The sequence below is a fragment of the Ctenocephalides felis genome, unplaced genomic scaffold (assembly GCF_003426905.1).
Source record: "Ctenocephalides felis isolate EL2017-DRISC unplaced genomic scaffold, ASM342690v1 CF-g0.4_SCAFFOLD_01492, whole genome shotgun sequence".
NCBI classification, from domain to species: domain Eukaryota; kingdom Metazoa; phylum Arthropoda; class Insecta; order Siphonaptera; family Pulicidae; genus Ctenocephalides; species Ctenocephalides felis.
This window is the reverse complement of record NW_020537646.1, coordinates 25163483-25177643: the sequence shown is the minus strand read 5'-3', so window position 1 is coordinate 25177643 and position 14161 is coordinate 25163483. Positions and strand designations below refer to the sequence as shown.

Sequence of the window (14161 nt, the reverse complement as noted above, 5' to 3'; positions counted from 1 at the left end):
CAATTCAATCAAAGTTTTGTATATATGTAAGTGAAAGGAGAAGTCATCAAAAATATATGAATAGTCTATCCACTGCAAAGCACTCCACATATAAATGTTCCTGGGTCATATTAACATCAGATTATATTTAAATTGAATTGGCACGATTGAAGTTCCAAAATTTTGATACATTATTATCGCGCTTTGATGCATTAATTTTTTAATTATGAAGCAAAATCTGATAATTTATTTTTAAATTATATTATGTGGCATGCCCAGCAAATTGACTGATAATGAAAAAAAAACGAAGGAGTTGGGAAGTTTCATAACTTTGCCATAATTTTGTATGGTACCTACTTCCCTATAAAAAACTTTTGTGTCTTCAGATTTTAATCAAGGGTTGTCTACCCTTAATACTTTTTGTTAAAACTTTGAAGCCACAGATTTTTGTTAAATTTTATTTTTTGTAATGCAGAATTAAAAAGTACCTCAAATTTTGACTTTCCTAGCACAAAATAATAGATGTTCGAGTATCAGTAGTCCAATTACTTTACATCTAACTCGATAATTGATCAATTGTCGTCTTTTTGGTATATGTTTTTCTTGAAATATTTTTTTTTGACAAATTGAAGATCCGTCTAACGTTGGCACACGATACATGGAGCGCTAATACACTGGACATAGATTACATAAAAATAATCTATTCGACCATTTGTTATTTATCAGACTCAGTACCTTCGACATAGTGTATTTTGAATTAAAATATTTTTATACGCCATACAAAATTGATAAATTTGTAAATAATTTCTTGATAAAAGTGAAATACGATTTATAATCTTCAACGTGTTAAATATCTTATAGTCTTATATACATTATTTATTATCATCTGAGCCCTCTCTAATGAAGAAGAAACAAACGTTTTCATGTTCGAGGCGAGGGAAGAACAGTTACAGTTATAAATCGGATGGCTTGGGTCTGACATGATTGCAATGCGTAACGATTTCATAATGAAATTTGCTAATTTATAAAGCTATTTTCATAAATGAATGTAATTATATGTGATTAGCATAATGTCCATGGGTGCGAGATGCATTTGCCAAACCATTATTATGCACATTTAGCATTGTACGTTTTGTAATGGAGTTATCGCAATGACAAATAAATAATGTGTTAGTAGTTGACACGTTTAGTTTAAAATTAGATCAATCATGTCATATACCGTGTAATTTAATATATATTAAATATATAGAGGTAATAACTTCAACTTGTTTTTATTTCCAACATAAATTAAAATCTTGTCTTGTCTTAGGCATTCAGTCTTGTCTTGTATTATGCATAGAGTAATTAGGATACGTTTAATTACAATGGCTTTTAAAAAGCTACTCTGTAAAGGACCTAACATTAATGCACAGGGTTTTAACATATAGGTCAACAAATAAAGAAAATTTCACAGAATAAACCTAAATCTAAGTATAATTCGACTAAAAATAACTATTTAGTTAATTCAAACAGTTTATTTGATTTAAGTCTGGAAAGGGTGATTAGTGTTTTATAACTTTACATCCAATTCATAAGAATGGTTGATATTTTTCTTTACGATTTTGAGCGTAATTTCTATTTTATCCCTCACATTATAAAAATTTGTCTTTATGTATGATCCAATTAGGAATATATCTCAGAGCTGAGATTGCTTCTCAAATTTTCAGTTTATAAAGTATATATTATAAAGTACATGTTGTAATTTTCATCATTCATCAATATACGTGTTGCTTTGACGAGGCTTAACTTAATTTTACATGAAACATGCAAATATATTTGAAGCGAAACTAATTAACAAACATTGAAAATTTATTGAAATTGAATTAAAACAGTCCTATATATTTTTTCTTTTGAAAATAGAGATTCAGTTATAAACATGGTACTTTGATGGTGAAGAATTATTTTAGTGAGACCAGAATCATTATTATTTTACGTATATTATAAAAAATAATTGTATATGCAAAATTCATATTTTTATACTCATTCCAGTAAATAAATTTCCCATAATTCGATTTTCACCTGTCCTGCACTTAATTGTTGTTTTTAATAACAAAACATATACTAAATATTCAACACATTTATGAGGAAATGATTCAACGTATTATTTTTTCTTTATCTATTTTAAAATATCATCACTACAATATAAAAAACAAAAACTGAGAGTTATTAACACCAGCATTTAAAATCATTTCTGAACGTATAATATTTCTTTGAAATTTTATTTTATAATTTAGTTAAAGATTCAAATATCTGTGCACTTGATGAATAAAAGTATATATTCAACAGTAACAAATTATGAATCTTCAAATAATAATGTATATTGAGACAATCAATAAAAATTGGATACTTAAGATAAAACTTTTAATTACTCAAAATATAAATTGCAATAAATTCGTACTGCAGACCTACTTTCTTGAATACACATTCTTGCATATTATTATTTTGTATTTATTTATTAATTTTTTACTTTTTTGTACTTCTATGCAAAATGTGTTCTAATAATTATTCATTCAACGTACGAGTTATTAGACCGCGCAAGATTAACGCAGTAGAAATCTTCATGCGATTTAAATAATTAAAAACAAACAAATTGAAATATTCTTAATGGGTTATGAAAAGGTTTTTATAAGAGCACATCACACTTCGAATAAATAAATATAGTGTATTAATAAAAAAATCAATAAAGTTTGGAACTAATTCTGTATAATAAAATATTTCTATTATATTGTATTTCTCAACATAGCAAAATTTGGAGTAGAAAAAAACTTACGCTTTTCCTACATAAGCAACTGAAAAGAACTTAATATTTATTCATTAGGTTTAAATATAGAAAAACTAAACATTTTAACATAAATATATTTATATAAAATACATAAAAAACGATATTAATTTTTGCAAACTTTGAAGAATTTTTAAAATTAAACGACTTGTCGTAGGGCCGTAATATTTTAGTATGATCTATAAGACTGTGGTATCTACTCTCAAAACAAAAATCATAAAAATTGTCGAAAAATTGTTTTTAACATTTTATTACAAGAAAACTGCCCGGCCGATCTTTACCAAAAACTAATCAGCACGATTCCCAACTAATATATTTATTTTATGTATTTTCAAAATCGATTGAGAATTGCGAGCTAAAACGTGAACGAAAAACTTATCACTTTTCTGCGATTTTCAAAGAAACGGCTTGGCTAATCGTCGCGCAGATAAACTTCAGTCCTCATCGAGATACATCGAATGGTTTTTAAATTTTTGAAATTGGTCTAGCCGTTTTTGAGAAAACGTCAATTTACGGCAAAAAATCTGTTCACATACACACACACACACACATACTTCTTCCAAATTTGGTCCCATTCGATTCAGAATGGCTTGAAACGCCGAGAAAAGATAAAATTAGCGAAGCGATTTTTTGATGAAAACATAAACTTCTCCTTCAGGAAGTTAAATTTAGGGTAGGGCGGGGCACAAAGGTCCAATTTGACTTTCAGCAATTATATTGTGAAAACCAAAGCAATTATAAGTATAAGGAAATCATTGAGTACATAATTTATGTACACTAATAACATGTGATATTAATTGTATTACGCTTATTTATTATGGTTTATTATGATATAAGACTCCATTTGGGATATGATAATCTTACTTACTATACTGATAATCATTATACTATACTAATATATATATATATATATATATATATATATATATATATATATATCGTAGATCATTTAACTATTATTTATTATACCGTAATATACCTATGTCATCAATTTCTCTATCCATATAAATAATCTATTACCGCTAGATTATTTGCATCCCTACATCCCCTACAAACCTATTTAATATTAATACGTTATATTTCTACTTTACGCCCTATGTATTATCTCTACCTATCTATTGCCTGAACCGAGGATTGAACCCGGTTCCTCTACGTGACTGCCACGCACCTTAACCACTATCGAGTTCCCCCACTGAAAATATATTATGGAACACACTGTTGTTTCATTTTCTAATTAATTGAGCATTTTCTAATTAATTGAGTAACTAATACTAAGGTGACGCCGCGAAACACGAAAAAAGACGGTTGATCGTAGCGTTACGGTGGTCGAGTGGTTAAGGTCGTAGCCTGTCACGCGGCGGACCGGGGTTCGATTCCCGGTAAGGGTAAAAATAGTACGTAAGCAAAATTATAGGTGTAAGATCATAAATATGAGGCGGTTTAGATATAAGTGTAAGGATTGAGCGTATACGGTGTGGCGGAAATAGAGCGTACGATATAATAGTTATAAGGCGTATAACAACGTGAAATGTAGTGTTTGGGCATAGGTGATACGCATACGCGAAAAGAAACTTATGATGTAAGGGTTATAGTATAAGAAATGAAAACATAAACTTCTCCTTCGGGAAGTTAAAAATTCTAAAAGGCAAATGGTATTTTAGTCATGTTATTTCTATAAGAAACTTTGATTGAGTTGAGGACTCTCTAAAAGTATATTAGTATATAAAACTTTCAGAGAATTTTTTTTATCATTTGGGAAGCATTTGAGCCCCTGGGAGCAAAAAGTGTTTTAAAAATATCCATTTTAAGAACCACCCTAAATATATTTGTGTGTGTATGTTATTTGTATAGATAAATGTAAATCATAAAAATCTCGTCGTATATTGTCGGCTATTAAACAAGTCCACATCCACATCCACAGCACGAATCGTGTGCAGGCGTGCAGCGAGCGATTAAAAGAATGTTCACAGCTCGGCGGGCATAACCGGTGCATTGTTAAGGTCATACAATCGGCAATCATGGTAATTATATCGTAATAGAAATGTAATTGAACTTTCCATCGAATGTTAGCAGTACAATAAGTGGAACAGGAGTATATCGGTCGTCCTTGAAGGATTATAACGCTGGATAACTCTAACGCGAATTAAATATCCAATCGGTTTATGGCCAATAGTTAAAATCTAATCAACGGAACGTTAGTTAGCGCGATTATCTAGCGCTGTGCCGCCTTAATGATTTATATTTTTCTGTGAACGCGAGGACAAATCAAATCGTTCGAAACGACTTGATATGGATTTCCAATCTTCTTTGAGCTCAAAATAATAAGCTAGCAGCTCAAATTAGTGATAATTGTAACATTATCTAAATATATTTTAGCTGAGAGATCAATAGCATTCATTCGGATATGTTTTTATTGACATTTTAACAGTTGGCTGTTTCAACAAATTTCTATTTTATAAATAAATTTATATTTTATTTACTTTCCGTAGGGTAAGTTATTGTAATCGTCCAAAAATTCAAATTGATATTTCTTCACGTTTGAAGGTTTCTAAACATTTTGACATACCTCAGAAAAATGGATGATACAATTTTTTGTCCACGTTTTTGTGGCGCACGGATCAACTGATTTGAATGGTTCAGAAAACATTCGATTTCTATAGGGAGATGTGCTGATTAGTTTTTGGCAAAGGCAGGTTCAGCCGTTTCGGAAATACAGAGCAAAGGGTGCGGAAAATAGAAATTAAGTTTTTGAGAGAACGGAGCATCCGATTTGAATGATCTAATAAACATTCAACTCCTAATGACGGGGAGAAGTGGTGAAAGACAGGTCCGGCCGTTTCGGAGATACCGAGCTGAATGTGTAAAAGAATGGCAGTTTTTGAGAACTAAGCATCCGATTTGAATGATTCAAAAAACTTTCTTCTTGTTTTGACAAAATAGTTGCTTTTGGAAAAAAATATTATTATAAATATTTTAAAAAAATATTATTATATAAATATTTTTTGTATATGGAAATTTATTCAGATTTTAGTTTTGGCTAAAGTTCTAAAGCTCACTTATATACTTTAAATAAATCATTTTAACTTTGTAATTCAGTTTATATATATATATATATATATATATATATATAACTCTTATATATATATATATATATATATATATATATATATATATTAAACAGTGTTACAGTATTTATAATGATCTATATGAAAATATTTAATATTTCTCGAACATTTCGTGGGGTAAAAAATGACCAGCTTTTACACTGACATAAGCAAGTAGTAAATTAAGTTAAAAAGAATAATTTTACAAAAGTTAAATTGAATTAATAGTTATTTCAACGCTTTTAAGGAACATTTCTTACAAAATACCAGACGAAGCTCATATACGATGATATATGTAATCTATGTAAACGTTGAGCCCATGGATTTTTTATTTTGCATTAGTTAAATAATTTAGCTATTACTTCGTAAAATTAGTTTAGGTTTCATAATTATTTCTATAATTATCATTTTGACTTGCAAATTATTACAGCTTATTACATATTTTGCCTGATGTTTAAAATTTATCGTCGTGCATTTTCATAAGATAATATTTTATATAAATTTTCTTGGCACTCGTTGCGTTTAAAGTTTTTCGCTCTGGTAACTTATTTACCAACGGCAACGGATTTGCAAACGAGATTACAAGTGGCAACACGACGAGAAATATTGTGCTGAAATTCTCGCATATTTTACCTTAGTAGAGGAACCCGGATTTGATACAGGGGACAGAAAAATAATAGTTAATTTACAATTTTCATGTTGATAATTATTGTTAGCAATCTCTGCTTAATGTTAATGCCTATGTAAAACAGATTGCAGAATAAATTAAATAAAAAAACATTAAAAAAATTAATGTTCATATTTTATAATGAAATCATCACTACTGGAAAAATTCTAATAACGAGCAGACTTCTAAGAACTGCTGTAGTGGTTAAGGCATCTTGCCTTAAGGCACATTACTAAAACTTCCAGTACTACTTATAGTTTGAAAATTTTAAGATTTGATTTGTTTTTTAGATTTAAATTCAGAAATTTAGATTTTCTTTTAACAATTTCCGAAAATTTTAATTACATCTGGATTTCTTTCAAAGCGATCGCGTCGTGTGCCTGTTTTTGAGAATAAAATATCAAAGCGCGTAAGCGCCGCGTCGCGTTCTCACGCCTAAACATTAAAAATCTTGGTGCGGAATCCACATAAATGAAAATAAAATTAGTACTTATGGTACTTATTATTGAAATCTTTATAAAATATGGGGGCCGCATTTAGAAATTTGGCGCCCCGGGGCACTGACAAAAATGCCGCCCCATCCCTGAAATTTTATGAACTTTCGAACTTTTTTTAAAGTAATCGCGCTGCTTTAACTGCGAGGGACAAAATATCGAAGCGCGTAAGCGCCGCGTCGCAGTCTAACAGATAAACAATGTTACAGAACTTATATAAATGGAAACAAAAGTTATACTTATTATTATAATATCTTTAAAATATCTGATAATTTAATGTGCATATGTCTTATGATCACTTTTGTCCGCCAAATGTTTCTTTTTCAAATTTTTTTATTGGATCATCGAAACCGCTAAACTTGTCCCCCACAAATTTAAGCAGTTATTTATTCTGTAAATTATTTTGATTGTTATTGGACGCCTTTTTCTCAAAAACTGAATAATCATTTTTGGCATTTTGGCCCGTATCTTCAAAACTGTTGAACCTGCCTTGACCAATAACTAATCAGCACGACTCCTTATCAATAGGAATTGAATCATAAATCGGTTGATCCGTGTTCTCAAAATCGACTTGAATGATTAAAAATATTAGATTTGTATTGATGGGAAGACGTGCTGATTAGCTTTTGGTACAGGCAATTACGAAAAATGATAATTTAGTTTCGATATTTCTTCTCTGAAACAGCTACGCAGCGCGATTGCTTTGCAAAAAGTTCATAATTTTCGAAAAATTTCAATATACAAAAAATGTGTTTTAGTCTTTTTTTCATTTTTCAATAAAATTTAAAGCTCTTTATAAAATGTAATTTTCAGTACGGAATGTTTCAGTAATTTGTCTTAAGGCACAATGCCATGAGTCACTAGTTTAAATATTTTTTTCGACGCTATAAGCTTGGAAGTGCACAAATACGTCATTTTAAGAAGGCTCGAGAACTGAAGAACATATTTTTCTTAAACTTTCAGCTTGTTTACGGATCTTTATATTGGCCAAATTGCCAAATTTGATAACTTATTAACCAATTTGATAATTTACGTTCGGAGAGGGAGGCAAGGCAAAATAATAAATTTTAGTTATCGTTTATTTCAACCCAAATTTTGCATTGCAATCGTATTATGTTTTGTTCATTATATTTCTTTCTTATTGATTATATTGTATAGAATTTTTTTCTCACTATCCAAATTTTGCCGCCCGCCAAAATTTGCCGCCCTGGGCAGTAGCCCCGATTGTACTGTGAATCCAGCACTAGTGCATATGTCTATTGATCATTTTTTTCCAAAATTGTGATGAATTATCCATTACTATCAATTTCCACTGACGTTGGTTGAAAATAATTATTATTAACACTAATTGTGATGATAAATTGAAACATTTTTTTATTTTATTGATCCTGTTTATCGACAGAAATTAATTCTTGTATGTTTTACACGGCGTTTAAAATGTCGCTTTAAACATTTTTAGCATTATATTTTCTTAATTTTGATTCAAGAATTAGTCTTAAATTATTTCGTTTTCACTTAACCAAATTTCGTTAAATAACTTTAATATTGCTTATTCTTTATTTTCTCTAAATTATATATTAAGGGGCCTTTTTGTGGCATAGTGGTTAGAGCTTTAGCCTTCCAAACAGAAGGTGGCAGTAAACATTAGTTATAAAAAAATGAAAATGAAAATATGTTTCCATTCCAAAAATAATCTTTTCTCTACATTGCTGCATTAAATTAAAATTGTCATGAAAATAATAAAAACAAATTTAATAATAAAATATATAGATCAAATAGAGATAGGCCATGCGTTGCCTTGTAAAAAGCCACATGGTGTATCCTCACAACAGTTCATAGGGCTTGACTCAAACAAATTTAGCTTATTCTTATTATTTTACCATAATATTACAAATGTAGTTTCAATTTAACCAAATAAAAAAACTTTTTACTCGTACTGTCACCCCGGTGTTCGTCGTTTAAATGAATCTTAAATGGCAAGAAGGTATTCGGCAAATCGATGTCATTGACTCAGCAGGGCAATTAGCAAACGCACTTAATTCACATTAAGCAATTCCATAATTAAAGAACCGAGCAGCGGTTAAACATACAATTTATCGGCATGAGCAACGAATCAGTTGCGTCGTTCTGCACTTTTAATAGCCAAATCGCAATCGGGGCGACTGACGGCTTTTCAAGAAATTCCAGAACGTGACAAATACACACTACTGATGGCATTTTGTACTTATCTGCCATATAATGATCATCTCATAAATACATTTGGGGTAGTAAAGAGTAATACCCCGCTAAAACTAAATGCAAAACAGCTTTAAACGAGGCTATCTTTACATAGAAATATTGGGGTTAGGGATGGAAGTTGGTATGGTCTTAAATTAAACAGTATGTTTTTTTTTAATAAAAATAAATTTAATTTTTATAGCCCAAATTAATACCACATTATTATTTCTTGCAAAAATCGCACTTGCACATACACACACACTTTCAAACACACATATAAATTAATCTGATAAATATTGTATAGATAGTTAGAGAATCACTTCAATAAGTGATGAATGATAAGAAATTATATGTAACAGATATATATTTATCAACCATATAAATTCATGCCTACGAAACTCATAAACTTCACTGCATTTGTTCATGATAATGTAATAATTGCTTGTGATAATTTGAAACCATTTGAATTCTGGCAGAATTTTCGACCTCAAAAAACAAATCAACAGAATGAACAGTAGAGTTCCATATATATAGTGGCTAATATAGTTCCAGGTTTTATGCCTGCCTCGGATATAGTCTGATGTCAAGAAGTAGTGACATCAGTTTAAAATAAAAATTGCAATATATTTCCAAATGATATCACTTCCGATTGCAAAAAATCATCAATATCAGATTAAACTCAAAGACAAAATTTAAATCATTTATTTATTGCATAAATACAGAATGCTTTTTGTTATGTGACAAATATCAACAAATTTTTACCAGATTGAAGTGATGAATTATTTCAAGGAATACTAATATTACAAATCTTTCGATTGAAAATTACCAAAAATTGCTCCTGCAATAATGTATTGGTGACCTATATAATTTCAGTCAAGTTCAGAAAAACTCAAAATTAATTTATTAAAAGTGATGTCATTTATGCCACTAGCAAACTTGCCTGAGGTGGCAATTCTATTTCGTACAACACGAAAAAAAATCTAGCTTGTTCAAGCACATTTACCGTCCTTGTGAAAGTAGTGCAATAACGATTATTTTGACCTTTCTGCATGATGTGACGTTTTATGATGTTTTTACTAGTAACTGGAATTGCATTTAATAAAAATGAAAGAGTATTCCTAATTTTAGTTTTGGTTATATAAAAAAGTAAATGTTTTTGTATTACTACAATCCAATTATAACTAAATTTACTAATATATATATTTTATTAAATAAATTATAGAACTAGCATTTATATTGTAATTCTTCAGTAAATATAGACTTGATGTACTATTTTTTTTCTTTGCAGATGATTATTTTGCTTCCAATTGGGTGCGTTTGATGGTTCATAAAAAACTAAAACGTAACATTTATCGTTTATTAGCTGATAACACTGGAACAAATATTTAATATAAAATGGATATAACGGAAGCGTTTCGCCAAGAAGATATTTCAAAAACTGACTTTTTTGATTTTGTTGTGGCTCCAGAGATGTTCAATGATCAACAGCACTTACAACTTGCAAAACAAATGCGATCGGTGGGAGTGTTTATGGAAGGAAGAACGTCACAAAATTCAGGAGAAGTAGAAGCAAAAGAACAAAATAATAATAGTCTTCTATCAACTTCTGCTATTATGACACCACAGTTAGCAGGGTTCGATCAATTCTGGGGAGCCACTTCGAATGGAACAATAGGATCATCGGACAACAAAGATTCTGCTAGACTTATGGAATCTGCAATTTTAGAAGATTTGAGTAGATATTGTTGGACGCAGCCCGCTGATGCAAGTTTACCTCCTATGGGAACAATAGGTATTTAGAAGTATTGTTTATTGATGTATCATTGGTTTTACTATACACCAATGCAATTTTTATTTCTGTTAAATTAACTTCTATTTTATAAATTTAGGTGGCAACACAGACGGACAAATTTATACATTAACAGTATTAAATGGGGGCTCGAGTCCAGAACCTTGGGTACCGCGAAAAGATGAATCTTCGAGTACTTCAGCGGTAGCAGCTTTAGACTTAGAAAGTATTTTAGGAGGCCTTCCTGGGTTCACAACCGTTAAATCAGATGATGGATTTCAGTATGAAGACAGTGGGTATGCTGACACTTCATGTGTGCTTAAAGAAGAATCGACATCGTCATCTACAAATAATAACAATAATAATAACGATTGGAGATTACAAGATCATAATAATGATGCTGCATCTGCTGATTCCTTGCTTAGAAGTGCACTGCAAGGCAACAAAGGTTATGCAAAATGCATCAAAACTGATGAAGAAAGGCCTCCGGCTACTCCTACAGTTCTGTTTCCTATAGTGCCTCCTGGTGAAGAGCCAATGACTCCGTTCCCATTTGAAGAAGATGCAGTGGTAGTTACGTCTCGTCCAGTGGACGATACTTTTTTGTCACAGCTCGATGCGGCATCATTCCCAGAAGATTATGAGAAAATAAAGAGAATTGCCACAGAAGTCCAACAATTTTGCGCCGAAACTTTTGCCCCACTTACTGGTGCAACGATAGGGCAAACAGCGACTGTTACAATCGGAGACTCAATTGTAACAGTTAAGCCTCCTACAACTAAAAAATATAGAAAGACTTCTAATAAAACGACTTCTGTGCAGCATGCTAATTCCACAACAAATACCGGATGTACAGGAACGACAAGAAAAGAGAGGTCTTTACATTACTGTTCCATTTGTTCAAAAGGCTTCAAAGATAAGTATTCTGTGAATGTACACATACGCACACACACAGGTGAGAAACCTTTTGCATGTTCTCTATGCGGGAAGAGTTTTAGACAGAAAGCACATTTGGCGAAACATTACCAAACTCATCTTGCCCAAAAAACCGCTGCAACGGCCGGTAATTCCCCAACTAGCAAAAGGTAGCTACCATATGATTTATCGTACTTTGTAAAATACATGTTATACGTGCTGTGATCTATTCGTCTCTCTGCGATTTTGCTTTCAACATTTTACCAAGATCTTTAATGCTTATATACTTTTACGCCGACATAAACTGCTAATTCTTGCCATTTTAAAGAATATATACATTTAAGGTATTTATGTGATGATCAATGTACTTAACTCTATGAAGACTAAAAAATATTCAAATTTCTAGTATATCTATATACTACTGAAGACATACTACACATGAGTTAATTGTACTCAACAATATTTTTGAATTTATAGAAAATATGTGAATTTGTGAGATTAAAACTGTTTATTTAATATTCTTTCTGTTAATATAAATAATAAAATGTTTGAAAACATTTTGAAAGTATAATAAATATAATATCAAATACTCACAAAAAATGCTTTGTGTAATAGAAACCTAATTTTAGTTGAATGCTGACAATATTAACCCTTAAATGTCCAGAAAAATATTAAATTTACTTTGGACCAGCCCCAAAAGATAGATCAATTGATAAAATATAGTAGGATCAAATAAATTCAACTGTGTAACTATTGTTTATTTGTGAAATTAAAACTATGTTAAAAGGCAAAAGAACAAAAGTCTACAATCCAAAAACTACAAATGTTAACGAACAATAACAAATTCACACAGAAATGCATAGAGTAAATGCATACACTTCAACTAATGCACTTCTAAGACAAAACTGGACCATTAAGGATTAAAAAGTTGACTTGACGTTTGTTGATTGACGTTTTGTCTCTAGTTTTAGTTGTTTTTGTAACTGAGCAAAATTTAAATGAGCGCCATGATTTACGCGATGCAATTGCTGATTAGACACTTTCCATTTCCTATACATATTTTTAATATTAAGATTTTTTTAAGAGTTTTTCAACCATGTTATGATTTTGATAGTAAAGCATTTTCAAGCAAAATCTAAATATGATTACAGAAAATAATTGCAAACTTAATACAACTTAAAATAAGTAGTCTAATCAGGTTTTAAATTGTAATTTTTTCGTTGAAAGGGAGCTAGATCTCAGTTTGTTTTTAATTGATATGAAGCTTTAGTTGCGTTATTCTTATTGATATAAAAAACACTTGTATATTTTTACTAGATGATTTATTTTAATGATTAAATCTTAATATATTGACAAAATGAATTTTATTAAATTGTGTGTATGAGTGCATGTATTTATCAATGGTGACTGTTTTGTATTAATGTGAAATCACCTGCACCGTCATATATGCAATATAAAACTACTGTTCTGCTTTCATTAAACAATAATATTATTTATAAAATAATTTAATTGCATAATAAGATCTTTATTAATAAGTATAAGTGATAATATAAATTGCCTTTTATTGATATAAGCTTTACAAATCGTCAACTTCTATTTTTTTTTAATTAGAGATAAGAAACTGCCAGAATATTTTGAGAATTTATTTCTTGTGAGATGTATAAAATGTATTCTTGTTATATTTTAAGATATTTGATATTTTTAATAAAGTTTATTTGATATTTAGACAAAGTTTTATTTAATAACTAAATAATACAAACATTAGAAAATCTAACAATTCTAATTTACAAATAATAGTAATAATCTAATATTTGTAATATTTATGACTTTTTAATGGCTGTAATATTTATGAATTATTTAAAAATGATTGGAAAATGCACATAACAATGAAAAGAAAACAGATAGATATTAAAATGAAGGAATTGTACTGGCTCATAAGAAGATCATGCAAACTCTCTCTCGAAGATAAGCTTCTACTTTATTAAGTTATGATAATTCAAATATGAACATATGATATAGAACTGTGGGGCTGTGCCAGCAAAAGCAACATTCTTATAATTCAGAGAATTCAAAACAATATACTAAGAATGATCAGCAATGCTCCATGGTTCATGACCATGTTCACGAACAATATTGATACCCAAGGACCCACCATGGCGGAGGATATTAAAAGCAGAA

General features: G+C 30.0%; 1 protein-coding gene across 1 annotated transcript; it reads left to right on the top strand.

The window, feature by feature from the left end:
- Positions 1–10600: 10600 nt before the first annotated feature.
- LOC113371087 (zinc finger E-box-binding homeobox 1-like) lies at positions 10601–12157 on the top strand. The gene is made up of 2 exons (XM_026611732.1): positions 10601–11071; positions 11169–12157. Exons 1-2 carry the CDS (start codon positions 10675–10677, stop codon positions 12155–12157), a joined length of 1386 nt encoding a protein of 461 aa, XP_026467517.1. The 5' UTR covers positions 10601–10674.
- The last annotated feature ends 2004 nt before the right edge of the window (positions 12158–14161 follow it).